This window comes from Dromiciops gliroides, chromosome 4, assembly GCF_019393635.1.
Source record: "Dromiciops gliroides isolate mDroGli1 chromosome 4, mDroGli1.pri, whole genome shotgun sequence".
Taxonomy (NCBI): domain Eukaryota; kingdom Metazoa; phylum Chordata; class Mammalia; order Microbiotheria; family Microbiotheriidae; genus Dromiciops; species Dromiciops gliroides.
This window is the reverse complement of record NC_057864.1, coordinates 273,272,975-273,291,313: the sequence shown is the minus strand read 5'-3', so window position 1 is coordinate 273,291,313 and position 18,339 is coordinate 273,272,975. Positions and strand designations below refer to the sequence as shown.

At 36.0% G+C, this 18,339-nt stretch overlaps 1 protein-coding gene across 1 annotated transcript in view; it reads right to left on the bottom strand.

The window, feature by feature from the left end:
• LOC122726312 (muscular LMNA interacting protein) overlaps positions 1-18,339 on the bottom strand; it is a 402,484-nt gene that overhangs the window by 103,647 nt on the left and 280,498 nt on the right. The window contains exon 11 of the mRNA XM_043963965.1: positions 1,548-1,679. Coding sequence (XP_043819900.1) covers positions 1,548-1,679 — 132 coding nt within the window. The remainder of the gene's footprint in view (positions 1-1,547; positions 1,680-18,339) is intronic.

Here is an 18,339-nt window from a genome sequence, read left to right as displayed (position 1 = left end):
CACATTAATCTTCATAAGAAATATATAGAAAAAATGTCAAATATTTTCATTTCAATTTTGCAAGGTATGCAAATGAAGGCTGATGTTAGAGAAAGTTATTAAAATTGACTTTCTTAAGACCACATTCTGATTAGGACCAAGGTTGGCAATCTCCTGTCTCACTTTGGTTTAGTATCTTACAATCTTTCATCCTATGCAAATTATGACATGAATTATCACAGAATCTAATACTAAACACATCTAAATGTAAAAAGGCTATGGCCATACTCTAAAACACATATCCAGGATGTAATGTTCACACCAATCTTTACTATGTCAATTCATGGCTTTCTAGGCTCCCTGTGTTTCTTTTTCCTCCAATTAACCATTTTAAAATTCTAAAATTCAAATAGTTCTGTCTATATTTGCTATATTTTCATCAATAAAAGGAAATCATATCAAATTTAATTAGAAAATAATTTCTAAAATTATGTCATTGTAGAGATAATATGAAATAGTGGCTACAGCACTGGACTTATAGACAAGAAGGCATAGGTTCAAAACCTATCCATAACATTTACTACATGTGCGACCCTGGGTTAGTCATATGCTCTTAATGTGTCTTGAGTGATTCTCTTTGAATGATTTTCTAAATTGTAAATAAGCTAGTTGATGAAAAGACTTCCCACACTTGGAGTTCCCTATGCTATGGAACTCACAGATCCTAAACATATTGGGGGATATGTGTACATGCACACATAAATAAATATATACAGAGAGAGTGTATTGATGCAGAACTGGAAATTTTTCTAAGTAGCTAATAGACCATCCAATATGTAGGATTGGTATAAAAGAAATATAAGTTCATTTTATATGCAAATGAATTTAATCCTAAAACACTAAGATGACTTGAAACCAAGTTACTAACTCAGTTCTCATCAAAAAGTGTTCATCAAAAGCTATATGGCTTTTCTACCTTTCTTTGTTTTTATAAGAGGATTGCTATCATCTATCCCAATCTCCACCTTCTTTTATAAGTAATGAAGTATAATAGGAATAGGAAAATCACTAGTGTGATTTCTCTAGTATCAGGAATTTGTCAATTAGGAAACTCCCTCTACCAAAGTGGGTCAATACCTTCTCTTCTAAGTATATTCTTAGGGGATGGCTAAAACCCTGAGAGGCATCCAGTAGATGTCAGAAGCAGGACTTAAACCCAGGCGTTTTTGACTTTAGGATTAGGTCTTTATCCATTATGACATCCAGCCTTTCAATCAACATAGTGATAGTTTGAAGGAGAGAAAATACTGTCTTATATAAGCCAAAATTATCCTCACTCTTCTACTCCCTTGGCATCCAAAGCAATCAGCTAACAGTGGGTTAAAGTCCTTAGAATAATATCTGTAAACCTCCTCCAAATATTATGTTAATGATTAAATACAATCTATACATATTTACTAATAATGGTGATTTATTTTTTCCGATGTTGCCTTTCCAGTGGATACAACTCAGACCAAAACATATTATAAACTAAGTTATTATAAATGTATCCAATCAAGTATACTCACCTGCCCAGTAAAGAGGCCACTGTTTTCTTCCAAGTATTTACTGAAAGGGTTTGGCTCATATGCCTCCTCCTCTTCTTTCCGAAATAGTATTTTGGATTTTACTGGAACTGGACGAATTACTCCAGGTTTTGTCTTTATGCACAAACAAAAACATAAAAATGAAAATTACTAAAAATGAATTAATATGCTTTATGTTTGAAACACTCAAATTTTTATCTTAGTTCAATTGTGTTTAACTTTTCTTTTTGAAATAATCTCACCAAGGCAAACTGGGGGGAGGGGGAGGAAGAGGAGGAGGGAGAGAAAAATAAAATTAATTTACATTTAAAGTTCAAAAGTTTTAAAATTTATTCACTAAATTCTAGTATCCTGGCATTAAAATGCAAAGTTTCCCTTACCCAGACAAATAGTTTCCATTATCCATGCCAGTCACTATTATCATCATGCCCAAGACAATTCTTATCAAGAAAACATCAAGAAATGGTATTTCATACACATTTCATACACTGAAACCCTGATGCAGTAAAAAAAAAAATCAAAGAAATGATCAACAAATTTGTAAAAATATTCCAAATAGATACAAGTTCAACAAAAGTTGGTGACATTCTTAAAACTACAGTTCCTTTTGGAATATGATAAATAAGCCCTATTGTGGAAATGCTGTTTTCATACAAATCAGACCCTCAGGGACCACATCTATCTTTCAGTTCTGTAAAGGACCTGGCAGGCATTGAGTCCTGAATACAAACAATTTCATAATATTTTTTGCCTCAGTCATATACTAGAAGTGGGGGAAGGGTATAAAAATCCTTTATATATATGCCAAATATAGAGGTGATAAAGTAGATGTGTTGGAATTGAAATCAGAAGACCAGAATTTGAATCCAACCTCATGCACTTTAGTTGTAGGATACTGGACAAGTCACTTTGTCTCTGCTTCAGTTTGCTTATCCATAAAATAGGGATTAAAAAAGGTATCTACTTCACAGGATTGTTGTGAGAATAAAATGAGATAACATAGGTAAGCACTTTGCAAACCTTAAAATGCTACATAAATCTAGTTAGTTGTTGTTGTGGTGGTGGTGGTGGTTATTGTTATTCCCAGATTGAAAAGAATCTTAAGAATAGGAATTAATTTTTAAAAGAAATAGGAATATGTGATCTAGCTCATTTCAGAAACCTCCCTAAAATAACAATGTTTGGTGGGTTTTTTCATTGTTGTTTATTTGTTTGTTTTTGTGGGGTAATGAGGGTTAAGTGACTTGCCCAGGGTCACACAGCTAGTGTCAAGTGTCTGAGGTCAGATTTGAACTCAGGTCCTCCTGAATCCAGGGCTGGGGCTTTATCCACTATACCACCTACCTGCCCCTTAAAATAACAATGAAGCACACCCATTGAAGAATGCTAAACAAAATATGGAATGGAAGACTACTTGAAGGACTTGATACAGCTGTGGAGACTCCATCTACTGAGAGAGATTTCTGTTCCTAATTTGTAGTTTTAGCAATTTGTGACATGAGTGTTTTAACTCAGACCTTCCTGACTCCAACTACTACACTGTATCTACTCTGCCTTGCTGCCTATATACCTGCAATCAATAATAAACATAACAAATGGGCAAGGATCTTTGATAAATCATAGTATTCAGTCTTAATTTTCTTATGTCCTTCCCTGACCATGAAGTTTCAGGAACCAGTTAGCACAAAGAGGGAAAGTAGAAGATTAGGTTTCATTCTAGAGGTCTCTCAAATGTTCTTGAAATGAATAATTGAATGGAAAGAAGGAAGGAAGGAAGGAAGGAAGGAAGGAAGGAAGGAAGGAAGGAAGGAAGGAAGGAAGGAAGGAAGGAAGGAAGGAAGGAAGGAAGGAAGGAAGGAAGGAAGGAAGGAAGGAAGGAAGGAAGGAAGGAAGGAAGGATATTATTAAAGCACTATTTGTCAGGGGTTTTTTTATGTTTTTGTTGTTGTTGTTGTTGTTGTTATTGTTGTTATTGTTTTGTTTTTTTGTGGGGCAATGAGGGTTAAGTGACTTACCCAGAGTCACAAAGCTAATAAGAGTCACATATCTGAGGCTAAATTTGAACTCCGGTCCTTCTGAATCCAGGGCCAGTGCTTTATTTGCTGAGCCACCTAGCTGCCCCACCCCACACCTATCTGTCCCCAGTATTTGTCAGTTCTGGGAATAACAGAGGCAGCAATGATTTACTTCACTTAGCATAATGCTGACCTTTAATAGATGATTATCTTTTCAATCAATTAAATATTAAAAAGTACTTTTAGAGCTTCAAGTACCTAAAACCTAACCAATTCTTCATTTCTTCCTTCTCTCATAATATAACACATTAATGTAGCCTTTTTAAGCTTTATAAATTGCTTTTCTCACAACCCTGTGAGCCTGTTAAATTGTACCCTTATTTTATAGGTGATGATTCTGGTACTCAAAGAATGTCTTGCCCAAGAATATATGGCTCGAAAGTATAATAGCAATAACACTAGAGAACAAAATCAAAGGAATAATAATCATAAAAGAGGAAAAAAGTTAGCTGTATTTGTAGATGCTATGATGATATATATTTAGCAAACTCCAGAGAATTAGCAAAGAAAGTTGTAGAGACAATTTACCAATTCCTTCAGTAAAATGTCAGGGTAAAAAATAAGTTCACAAAGACTATCAACATTTTTGTATAGAAACAAAAACCTGGAAGAAATAAACATGATAAATACTATTCAAAATAACTACAAGATATTTTAATTGAGTTTTAATCTACCTAGATACATAGGATATTAAAATAAATACAATTATAAAATATACTTTAAAGAAATTTTTTTAAAATGATAAGTAATTAATTGGAGGGATAGTCACTATAAATGTTTGGGATATGCCAATGTATTTAAAATAAATTTTAGTGATACTTTTGGGGTTTTTAATCTACATTATTTCTTAGTAATTCTCCCTACCTCTCAGAGGTATCCTATATAATAAATATTTTTAAAGGAAAAGATAAAAATAAATCAGTAAAAACCATTCAATAGATTGAAGAAATCTAAAAATATGTGATTTTCTACACTAGTGGATTTCCCAAAGGAATGTAAAGGAATGGGGTTGGGTGGAAGGCAGAGTTTTCTCATATCATTCTGTGAAGCTGTGATTGCCACTTGTAATTGTACAGCATTTGCATTTGATTGTTTTAAAATTGTTTTTTTTTAATTCTATGTACATCATTTTTCTCATTGGGTATATTGTTTGCTTCACTCTGCTTACTTCACTCTGCATCAGTTTTAAGTATTCCCAGGATTATCTTTGTCATCAAAATTCATCATTTCTTACAGTACAGTAACATTCTAGTTAGTCAATAAACATTTATTAAATGCCTACTGTTGCCAGGCTCTACATTAAGCTCAGGGCATATAAAGAAAGGCAAAAGACAGTCTTTGATCTGAGAAGCATGCAGTCTAATTGGAGAAACAACATGCAAATAATTGTGTACAAAGAAGCTACATACCAGAGGAAATTGGAAATAATAGCCTGAGGCAAGGCACTAGAATTAAGGGGTATAGGGAAAGGCTTCCTGCATTAAGTAGGATTTTAACTGGGTCTTGAAAGAAGCCAGGGAAGATATCAGGAGACAGAGAAGATGGAAGTATTAAGCCAATGGTAGACATTTCCTTGTATCCTTGAAGTTCATTTCTCCCCATGCTCTTCCCATGATCTTTCTCTCTCCCATTTCATGTGAAATCTCTCTAAATGCATGCCCTCCCACACTTCCTGATATTGGTTTTCCCCAGGAACTCATTGCCCTTTCCTTGAACAAGGATGTAGTCCATGGAGGCAAATCCTTCTCAGTGATAGTATTCTTCCTAAGCAACAAATCCCTGCAGATTACACTCACTGTAAATTCGCCATTTAGAATTAGTCTGTAGATGCTCTTCTCATCAGAGTGATCATCAGTAGGACAAAAGAATTGCTCACCACAGAATTGAGGTTTCCCACATTCTTGCACTTAATGTTAGTCTCACACTTTGCCAATTCAACCATTCTCCAATAGCCCATTTTCTTTCTGGGAGATTGTAGGAGTTATTTTCCCTTCCTTGTTGACTGATTTGATTAGGAGACATTATATATTCTCCTTTATTCTCTACATTCTAATTCTTTTTTTTTTTAAAGCACCCTCCTAGTGTTCAGTTTAGCCTTACAAAACCCAATGATTAATCTGTAGTGGGAGAAGAGCAGGTGGTCCTTCAGATCTATTCCTCCACCATCACTTCTCCTAATTAGAAGGCATCTAGGGGTAATTGTAGATAGAGCACTGGCCCTGAAGTTGGGAGGACCTGAGTTCAAATATGACCTTAAATACTTAGTAACTGTGTGACCCCGGGCTAGTCACTTAACCCCAATTGCCTTAAACATCCAGGGCTATCTTCAGTTGTTGTGAAAATGCATTTTGTCTCTGGACCCAGATGGCTATGGAGGGGAAAGTGAGGCTGGTGACTTTTCACAGTCCTTCCTCACTTAAATCCAACTCATTGCAAGTCATGATAATTCATGGTTCCTTTCAAGAATGAAGGACAAACAATAACAACAATTATGTTCCACTTTTATCTTTTTGGACTTTAAGAAAGAAATCACTAACTGTTGTTTTATCCCCATATATGTCTTTTCCCTTTTAGTTTTGTTTTTCTCTCCTTTTTTCTCAAAAGATGGGGTAATTTACTTTGTTACTTGTACTCTCCTTGGTACTAGTATTTCTTATTTTTGTGTTTCTCTTAAGTGGGGTGTTAGCATATTGAATAATCTGTTTTCATCTATTTTTCTATGAATGCTCTGAAAACCTCTTTTTTATAGAATATACATTTTTTAGATGATTTGATTCAAGTTTGCAAGATAAGCCATTTGGGAATACATCTTGAGCTCTCTTCCTTTTCAGAATATATTATTATATTCCATTTCATTTGGTACTTTTTAGCAGTTATAGAATAATATTGTGTAATTTGAATTCCTTTACTTCAAATTTGAAGGCCTTTCTCCCAATCGATTACAAAATTTGTTGTTTCTAATTGGAATTGTTTAATTTAACCACAGTGTCAAAGTTTTCTGCATAGGGTTGTATTTTTCTGTTGGTTGGTTTTTGTCTTGTTTTCTGAAAGTTATCTGGGGATTCTTTCAGTTGAAATTTTGTTTTCTTCATTTACAAGTTCTGGGGTTAATTGTGTTATTTCTTGAATTATAGGATCCATATTATTTTTTTTATTTATGTTCTTCTGAGAGACACATGATCCTTATGTTGTCTCTACATATCTTCTCTTCAAAATTACTTCTATAGAGATCATGTCTCCTTTTAAAATCATTGCATTTTGCTTCTCTTCTTCTATATTGTATTTTATTTAGTATATTTGTAATTTCATTCAACTACTCTTCTGTGGAAAGACTTGCCACTATTGATTTAAGGTTTTTTTTTCCTATTCTGCTAATTATTTCTCCTTCACAAATCATAAATTCTGCCACTTATTGCCTTTTAACTCCTGCTTTCAAGATACTTTAATTCTCTCTTGAACCATTAAGAGACACCCTGTTGTGGTTCCATATTCTCTTGGAATTCTACAATGTCCTCAATTTTTTCAAGTGTTGTTTCAATTCCTTTTACCTCAAAATATGTACTTAGAGATGTTTAGATATTTCCTGACTAAGACATACCTTAGATGTCTTATTCACAATCTACCCTTCTGTTTCAATATCTTCCCTGTTAATTTATCTACTTGAGTTTTAAGTATTTAAACTGAATTTTCTTCCTCCTCAGATCTTTGGCAAGTTCATCTATTTTTTCTTATATTCCATTTTTCTAACTTTCTGATTTTTCAGGGACTAGACATCAAAGCTATCTCAGACTCATCCCAGTTTAGGAAATTCACTTTTTATTGTCATTGGTCCCTGCCTTTAAGTGATTTCTGGGGTTGGAACAGAATAGGCCTGAGTCAGATGCTAGCTCCTTTTTTTCTTTCCTAATGCAGCTCAATACATACATTCTTTAGTGCTCTGATTGGGTGCTGTTGCAAAGTGCTGTCAAAGCAGAACATATTTCTCCTTCCTATGCCCCACCTTTTGCACAGGAGGTGTAGGGGGCAGGAGTAGAGTTGAGGACACCTACTTGGTGTCACAGAACAGAAGGGTGAGGGCAGGGGCAAGTACTCTGGCAGAGATCTCCATAGCCACAAAGTGATTATTAGAGGATCCTAGGTAGCTAGATGGTGTAGTAGTTAGAAAACTGGGCCTTGAGTCATGAAGATCTGAATTCAAATCAGATCTCAGACTTTTACTAAATGTGTAACTTAGGTAAAGCCTCTATTATGAAGTATTTTCAACTCTAAAATAGAGATAATAATAGTACTTATTTTTGAGGGTTGTGAGGATCTAAAGAAATAATATTATAAAGTTCTTAGCACAATGCTTAACATATAGTAGGTACTTAGTAAATGTTTGGTTTCCTCCTTTCTCCCTTCTGCCCCAGTTCTCGAGATCACAAGTCAGTGGGTCAGATTATGTCATCCTTCCAAAACATGGGACTGATAGAAGAGGAGGTGCTGAATGAGTATATTAAGAATTAGAGATTATCATTTGCTGCTATAAATTAATCAGACTATTACCATTTAAGGTATCATGATGCCCTGACATTAAAATTGTTTTACTTCTTCCATATAATTCTCATTTGTGAGAAGTTTGAGAATTTATGATGACGAGAAAATATCTAGTCCTCCACCTTGTTGGTGACTTGGCCTATTTTATCACTAATATAAATGAAGATCCTACTTAAGATAACTAAAAAATTTAAATCTATATCAATAAACCTAACAAAGTATACTTTATGGATGTAGATAAAATAATAACAAATTTCATTTGGGGGAAAAAACATTGAAGAAATCTGTAACGATTGGAATGACACCACCTGCTGGAGACTTACTGTAGAAGAGTTCTGCCCATGAAGCGAAGTGACGCGGGCTAGTGGGAGGAGGAAGGAAGAGACTGGCGCTCAGTCTCGGGCTCTTTCCTTTAGACTCTGGTGGAGAGCGGAGCTAGAAATGTGCTCTCCCTTTAATAGATAGGAATCTAGGCCTTTTTCTCTCTCTTTACCAAATTCTTATTCTCCTTAATAAATGCTTAAAAGTTTAACTCTTGCTAAAGCTTATAATTTATTGGCGACCACTCATTAGATATTTTAGACAGTTTAGCTAGAATTTTAGCCCTTAACAAATCTCAGAAAAATGATGAAAAAAAGAAGGAATGAAGAGAGAAAAGTATTTTCATATATCATTATAAATCATTAGTCATCAAAACTATTTGGCACTAGTTAGGAAAAAATAAGATAAGTAGAACAGACTAGATAAGGGAGAACTGAAAACAAGCAAATTCAGTAATCCAGTGTTCAAACAAAATGAAAACATAAATTATTTGGGAAATAGCTCTATTTCACAAGAACTACTAAGAAAAGTATAAAGCAGGTTGAGTTGGATTGAAGTCATCTTTTAAAATTCTCGATAAACTCAAAATGAAGATGTGAACTGAATATTTGAGGTCTGACCACTAAAATCTTTTAAAAAGAAAAACAGATTATGTACCATTTGAAGCTATAGATAGGGAATCTTAGCCAAAGAAAGAATAGAATCAGTTTCAAATGATAAAATAGATCATTTATGTTACATAAAATTTAAAAATCTTTGCACAACAAAAATTACCATAACTAAGAATGAAAGCTATCAATCAGAGAAAACCTATGAATGAATTATTCCTAATAAGGCTCATAGATAACAATTTAATATGAATACATAGCTAAAGTCATCCCATAGCAAATTAGTAGCCAAAAGAAATGAACAAATAATTAACAAAAGAATTGCAAACTATTAACAATGAAAGGAAAGCTATGAACTATTCTAAATCACCAAATGTCAGTGGAAGAAAAAGAGAGAGAAAGAAGGAGGGAGAGAGAGAGAGAGAGAGAGAGGGAGAGAGAGAGAGAGAGAGAGAGAGAGAGAGAGAGAGAGAGAGAGAGAGAGAGAGAGGAAGAAAGGAGAGAGGGAAAGAAGGAAGGAATGGATGGAAAAAGAGAAAGATAGATTAGATAGATTAGATAGACAGATAGATAGGGGCCAGTTTGTAAAGGAGTCTAAATGCCTAATGCCTTCTCTGGGAGTAGGGAAGAGTAAGTTACATTGTCAGAACTATACTTTAGGGATACTGATTTGATAACTGTATAGAGGATAGATTATTAAGAGTAGAGACTAGGTAGCAGGGGTAGAGTCAAGATGGCAGAGAGGAAGCAGCAAGCTGCCTGAGCTCTCCTTCTGTTCTCTCAAAAAGAACATTAAATCAAGCCTCTGGACGGATTCTGAAACTACAGAACCTTCAAAGAGACAGAGAGACACAGTCTTCCAACCAGAGATCATTTAGAAGACTTCAGGAAAAGGTCGGTCTGACTCTGGCAAAGGGAGGCCCAGCACAGGGCAGCAGCCCAGCTCCCCAGGGGGTCAGGGAAAGTCAGCAGTAGCTGCGGGCCACACCGGAACAACTGAGGCCCCTGGAACCTGGCTCAAAAATCTAGTGGCCAAGAAGGACAGCGGAAAAACCTACCTGCACCAGCTGAGAGGGCAAGTTGCCAGCTGTAGGACCACGAATGGGACAGACAGGATCAGGCGCCTGACCAAGCACACTCAGACAGGAAGTGCAGGGGGACGAACTGTGCACACTATAAAAGCCTCAGAATAAAAAGTCAGTCACACGGCACCTATACCCTTGCACAAGAAGCCCAAAACAGGGACCCTGGTGCCCCCAGAGCAGACCTCAACTTAAAAAATAAATAAATAAGCTGCAATAATGAGTAAGAAGCAAAAAAGAGCCCTCTCCATTGAGAGCTTCTGTATCGATAGGGAAGAAGCCAACACAAACTCAGAAGAGGACAACACCCTCAAATTGCCTACATCTGAAGCCTCACGAGGGAAGGTGAATTGGTCTCAAGAACAAAAAGCCTTCCTTGAAAAGCTCAAAAAGGATTTTAAAAATCAATTGAGAGAGGTAGAAGAAAAAATGGGGAGAGAAATGAAAGCAAAACAAGAAAACTATGAAAAAAGAATCAGCAGCTTGGAAAAGGACGCACAAAGATTGACTGCAGAAAACAATTCCTTAAAAAATTCATCTGGCCAAATGGAAAAAAAGTGCATAATTTTTCTCTGAAGAAAACAATGCCTTAAAAATTACATAAATAAAAAAAAAGAAAGAGGAGATTAATGAATTGGGCATGCAACTTAAAAAGCTAGAAAAAGAACAAATTAGAAATCCCCAATTAGATACTAAACTAGAGATCCTGAAAATTAAAGGAGAAATTAATAAAATTGAAAGCAAAAAAAAAACTATAGAATTAATCAATAAAACTAAGAGCTGGTTTTATGAACAAACCAATAAAATAGATAAAATATTGGTTAATTTGATTAAAAAAAGAAAGAAGAAAACCAAATTGCCAGTATCAAAAATGAAAAGGGTGATGTTACCACCAATGAAGTGGAAATTAAATCAATAATTAGGAATTATTTTGCCCAACTGTATTCCAATAAATTTGACAATGTAAATGAAATGGATGAATATTTACAAAAATACAAACTGCCCAGGTTAACTGAAGAGGAAATAAAATCCTTAAATAAACCCATATTAGAAAAAGAAATTGAATAAGCCATTAATGAACTCCCTAAGAAAAAATCCCCAGGGCCAGATGGATTTATGGGTGAATTTTACCAAACATTTAAAGAACAATTAATTCCAATATTATACAAATTATTTGGAAAAATAGGAAGGAGTTCTACCAAATTCGTTTTATGATACAAATATGGTGGTGATACCAAAACCAGGCAAAGCAAAAACAGAGAAAGAAAATTACAGACCAATTTCCCTAATGAATATTGATGCTAAAATCTTAAATAAAATATTAGCAAAGAGATTACAGCAAGTGATCACCAGGATAATACATTATGACCAGGTGGGATGTATACCAGGAATGCAGGGCTGGTTCAACATTAGGAAAACTATTAACATAATCAACCACATCAGTAAGAAAACCAACCAAAATCATATGATTATCTCAATAGATGCAGAGAAAGCTTTTTTTTTTTTTTTTTTGCAGGGCAATGGGGGTTAAGTGACTTGCCCAGGGTCACACAGCTAGTAAATATCAAGTGTCTGAGGCCGGATTTGAACTCAGGTACTCCTGAATCCAGGACTGGTGCTTTATCCACTGTGCCACCTAGTCACCCCCCAGAGAAAGCTTTTGACAAAATACAGCACCCATTCCTAATAAAAACACTGAAGAGTTTAGGAATAGGGGGAGCTTTCCTTAACATAATAAACAGAATCTACCTAAAACCATCAGCAAGTTTTATATGCAATGGAGATAAATTAGAGACCTTCCCAATAAGATCAGGGGTAAAACAGGGATGTCTATTATCACCCCTATTATTTAATATTGTACTAGAAATGTTAGCTTTAGCAATCAGAGAAGAAAAAGGAATTAAAGGAATTAGAATAGACAAGGAGGAAACAAAACTATCACTCTTTGCAGATGATATGATGGTATACTTAAAGAATCCTAGAGAATCAACTCAAAAATTACTTGAAACAATTAACAACTTTAGCAAAGTAGCAGGATATAAAATAAATCCACATAAATCATCAGCATTTCTATATATGACCAACAAAGTCCAGCAGCAAGAGATAGAAAGAGAAATTCCATTTAATGTAACGGTAGATAATTAAAAATACTTGGGAGTCTACTTGCCAAGACAAACCCAGGAACTCTATGAACGCAACTACCAAACACTCTTCACACAAATCAAATCAGATCTAAATAATTGGAAAAATATCAATTGCTCATGGATAGGCAGAGCTAATATAGTAAAAATGACAATACTACCTAAATCAATTTACCTATTCAGTGCCATACCAATCAGACTACCTAAAAATTATTTTATAGAGCTAGAAAAATAATGACAAAATTCATCTGGAAAAACAAAAAATCAAGAATATCCAGGGAAATAATGAAAAAAAATTCACAGGAAGGTGGGTTAGTGGTACCAAACCTGCAGCTTTACTATGAAGCAGCAGTCATCAAAACTATCTGGTACTGCCTAAGAAATAGAGTGGAGGATCAATGGAATAGGCTAGACACAGGAAATGCAGTAGTCAATAACACTAGTAATGTAGTGTTTGATAAAAACAAAGACTCCAGCTTCTGGGATAGGAACTCAGTATTTGACAAAAACTGCTGGGAAAACTGGAAGATAGTATGGCAGAAATTAGGCATGGACCAACATCTTATACCTTATACTAAAAGAAGGTCAAAATGGATACATGATTTAGACATAAGAGGTCATACTATAGGTAAATTAGGAGAGAAAGGAATAGTATACCTATCAGATCTTTGGAAATGAAAACACTTTATGACCAAACAAGAGATAGAGTATATTATAAAACACAAAATGGATGATTTTGATTACATTAAATTAAAAAAATTTTGTACAAACAGAAGCAATGCATCCAAAATTAGAAGGGAGGTAGAAATCTGGGAAACAATTTTTATGGCCAGTACTTCTGATAAAGGCTTCATCTCTAAAATATATAGGGAACTAAATCAAATTTATAAGAATCCAAGTCATTCCCCAATTGAGAACTGGTCAAAGGATATGAACAGGCAGTTTTCTGATGAAGAAACCAAAGCTATCTATTCCCATATGAAAAAATGCTCTAAATCTCTAATGATTAGAGAGATGCAAATTAAAACAACTCTGAGGTACCACCTGACACCTATCAGATTGGCTAAAATGACAAAAAAGGAAGATAATAAATGTTGGAGAGGCTGTGGGAAAATTGGAACACTAATGCATTGTTGGTGGAGCTGTGAACTGATCCAACCATTCTGGAGAGCAATTTGGAATTATGCCCAAAGGGCGATAAACCTGTGCATACCCTTTGACCCAGAAATACCACTTTTAGGTCTTTTGCCCAAAGAAATCATGGAAGGGGGAAACGGACCCACATGTACAAAAATGTTTATAGCTGCTCTTTATGTGGTGGCAAGGAATTGGAAGATGAGAGGATGCCCAGCAATTGGGGAATGGCTGGACAAGTTGTGGTATATGAATATAATGGAATACTATTGTGCTGTAAGAAACGATGAGCAGGAGGAGTTCAGAGAAACCTGGAGAGTCTTGTGTGAGCTGATGATGAGTGAGATGAGCAGAACCAGAAGAACATTGTACACAGTATCATCAACATTGAGTGTTGATCTACTGTGATGGACTATATTCTTCTCACCAATGCAATGGTACAGAAGAGTTCTAGGGAACTCATGATAGAAGAGGATCTCCAAATCCAGAAGAAAAAAAAGAAAAGAAATATGGAGTACAGATGCTGAATGAACCATACTATTTCTTTTGGTTTTGGTGCTGATGTTTTTCTCTTTTGAGGTTTTTCATCATTCCTCTGATTTTTCTCTTATAACACGACTAATGCATAAATATGTTTTATGCTATTATGTGTGTGTATATATACATATAAAACCTATGTCAGATTGCCTGCTGTCTGGGGGAGGGGGGAGGAAGGGGAGGGAGGGAGAAAAATCTGAAATTGGAAAGCTCGTATAAACAAAAGTTGAGAACTATCTTTACATGTAACGGGAAAAAAATAAAATACTTTATTAATTAGAAAAAAAAGTAGAGACTAGATACAGGGAAACCTCTCAGAAGACATTTTAATAGACCAGGTGAGAGGTGACAGGGACCTGAACTAGGATGGTGGTCGTACAATTGAAGAGAAGGAAATGGATGTAAGAGATATTGTGGAATCAACAAGATCTGGCAACTAAATGGATATGGGGATGTGAAGAATGTGGGGAAATGAAGAGTCCAGAGTCAGGGTGACCATTTTCCCTTCCCTACAATGAGTAGGAGCCAGGAGTCATTCAAACCTTTTTCTCTTCCCTGACATTCACTCACTATGTTCAGTTCATTTTGAAAGACAAATAGAGTATATCTATTTACTTTTTTCTTGTTGCCAGGTATCAATGTGTTCTATAGTTTACTCTTTACAGACATAGAACAGAACAAGAAATGATTTCACCAAAAGCCTATACCACAAAACAATGTCACAGGCTGAATACCAGAGCCTTTCTCACTAAATTGTGGTTCCATCTTTTGGTCCTTCCTTGACCTGTCATCCTTAGCTCCCTGCTATTTAACTTTATACATCAGCCTTCTCACAAAAGGCTTTTCACCTTTAATTCTAATCAAAATTCTGCTCTTGCTTACTTGACTCTTTTTGGACTCGGTAGTACACTGGCTCTCTGATCCTGTCAATGAAAAGCAATCTAATTTATTAAAGCCATGTCCATGCTAAAAATATGGGAAATTATAGAATATTGGGCTAGCAGTGGTTTTGAGATGTCAAGTAATATATCTCTATTGTGAAGTATGATTGCATAGAAACCAAACCAAATAAACAGATTCCTTTTTTAACTTGGGCTTCACACAGGCTAGGCAGTGTCCAAAATTCTTTACTGAATTAAACTGAATACTTAATGATCTCAGGGAAAGAAATTCCACAATCTTTCCTTTAGGCCATTACATAGATTAGTGGTGGGAGGGGGGCAGCAGAAGGAACAGATAATAGGAATTGTGAGAATATCCCAATGAAATAAGTCACTTATTTGAAAATGAAAGGATGAGATCTAAAGTGTACCAGGTGGCCACATGGAGTCTTTCAGGGCCATATTAACAGCCACTCAGTAGCATTGAAAACACAGCTGTAGACAACAATGACTCCAGCAGATTTTCCTGGCTGGGAATGTCTACTACTGCTGGTGCCACTTTGGGCTGCCTGTCATTATTAGCCTAGTGGAAGGACATCATTTCCTCTCCTGAGTACATCCACCCTCCTCAGAATCCTAGAGATGATTCAAAAGATGATGACCCAGATTGGGGACTGTACAAAATATATTTAATCAAAATGTACTCCCTCCAAAAACAATTCCTATTGTTTCTAAGGCATAACACACAGATCCTGTCCTCCAGGATTTTATAATCCAGCAGGGAGAGAAGGCAAGTACACAAATAAGTCAAAAAGCAAGGCAGAATGTGATGAGAGATACAAACTGCTATGGGGTTTGAAGAAGGTGGAATAATATCTAGTTCGAAAGACTAAAGAAAGGATTCCTGGAGGAAATGACATCTCATTATCACATGTATGTTTGAGCCCCATTCTCAGGGCCAGGCTTGTTACAGCTTCCCACTCCACATAAACCAGGTTCTCTCTATTCTGTGGGAGGTAGAGTGCTGAAGGTGACTCCTAAGGATCACTCCTTGCACCCCTGGATATTAGTGATATGCTGGATGAAAAACCCAATCTGAGCTCTAACTCCTAACTTCCTATGGTTTGCTCTATCAGTCTTTTGAAACTCCTAAGATTAGAGACTCTATTCCATTCACTGTTCACCATGAGTCTTCGAAGGAGTCACTGAAATCCACAGAAGCAAATGAGGCAAAAAGTTTATAACTTAAAGTGAGAGGACTTTTGAATCCTCTACAATTAATGAAAGAACTTCTTCAGCACAACAGGTTAGCCAAGGACGACTATAATTAAGTATATTAATAATAATAATAATATGAGAAATATATTTATATATATTCAGCAAATATCAGCATCTAAACATTCAAGGAATTAATCACAAAATGCAAAGTTTGCAAAATTACCTCAATGGAACTGACTTGTAAGGAAATATACACTGGGAGGAGGTTGAAGAGGAAAGGAGCATTGACCATATAATTACAGCCTAAAAAATTTGCCAATTTCTCTAGCCCCCCCCAAATAAAAATTTTCGTCTGAAATTTAAAGTCCTAAGCAAAGAACACATTAAATGATCCCCATAGAGCTAACAGGCATAATTCTATCCCAGATGACCCCCCCAATATATAATGTTAATGTTCCAAACCCACTCTCTCTTGACCAGATCTGTCTTGGGTACCCTGAGGGGTTGGGGATATCTTTTTCTACTGCCAGCAGTTCAAACCCCCACCAGCTATTTTGCTCATTGTTAGGAGCCACTGACTGGGGCATCTAGGTGGCACAGTAAATAGAGCACTGGACCTGAAGTAGGAAGGACCCGAGTTCAAATCTGACCTCAGACACTTAGTAGTTATGTGACCCTGGGCAAGTCACTTAACCCCAATTGCCTTAACCATCCAGGGCCATCTCCATTTGTTCTGATGTATGTCTTGCCACTGGACCCAGATGGCTCTGAAGGAGAGAGTGAGGTTGGTAACCTTGCACAGCCCACCCACACTTAAATCCAATTCACTGAAAGTCATGACATCACCTCCTGGTGTCATGGTCCTCTTTGAGAATGAAGGAACAACAAGAGCCATTGATTAACACCTCAGTTCCATTTAATCACATAAAAAAGTAGTTTTTACTGGCGACCCCGAAGGGACCTTAAGGACCCTCCCACCCTCCCTAGTTTGGCCATAAGCCGGCTAATTCGGTGGATTTTCCAAATACCCCCCCCCCCACGGACTTTCCCTTTGTCTAATCTCCCTTAAAGACTTTAAGCCTCTAAAAGTCTTGCTTTAAACAGAAAAGCCAGCCCAGTTTAAAGGGCAAGATGCTCGAATATTCTACTATCCCTTTGATTTTTCTCATCGGAATGTATTGGGACAGCATAACATCCCGACTTAGAGGAATAGTTTACTCAATGGTCCTTCATAACATTATTGGTTTTTTCCTCATTCAGGCAGCAAAAAGTTTTTTGTATAATAGTATAAGTGAGAATCTTTGGGAAAATACGTTTAATATAAGTAGAAATTTTATGCCTGCAATTGAAATACCTTTTAATACCACATCCATAGTTCATACAACTAAGGATTTTATTTTTTTGTTTTTTTTTTGTTTTTGTTATTATCATTGTTATGATATGGGGGAAACTCTCACATATAGAGAGAGACTTCAAAATGGCTGTTTCTACTAGAGATGATCCAAGTTTAGAATCAGATCAGAAACTACTCCCTCTGCAGGAAGCTATAGAACATAGTAAAAAGGGAGTGCCAATTCAAGTCAGAAAATATAGCCCCTTTAGACCAAGTGACTTGAGCGCATGGAAATCAATCATCCCTAGTTTTGAGAAAAATCCAAACACTGTAATTTCACAGTTAAGGACTATATTTAATGCATATCAACCCAGTTGGGCTGATGTTACTTGCCTTTTGGAAACTTTACTGTCCCCAACTGAGATTACAGATATTATCTCAGCAGGAAATGCCCTTGTTGTGAAAGGTAAGGCCGATGTGGAATGGCCTCTAAAGGATCCAGAGTGGAATTATAATGATGATAGGGATTTCCAAAGATTAAAAGATGCTAGAGAAACACTTCTGAAGGGAATGGAATCTTGCTCTAGAAAACCGGAAAACTGGCAGAAATTTTTAAGCCTACCTCAGGAGGCTAATGAAAGACCAAACAGATTTTATGATAGACTTTGTGAGGCCGCTAGACAGTACACCAGATTGGATCCAGTAGATTTAAGAGATTCCTGTATCGTTCTCAACACATTTGTTTATAATTCACTGCCAGAAATACGCAGATACTTTCTGAAACAATGTCCAGACTGGAGAAATCTCACAGTAGATAGAATTAAGGAACTTGCAAATTATGTCTTTGACTCACGTGAGGAAGATCCAGATCACCCTAAACAGAGCATTCTGGCACCAGCGATTCCTAG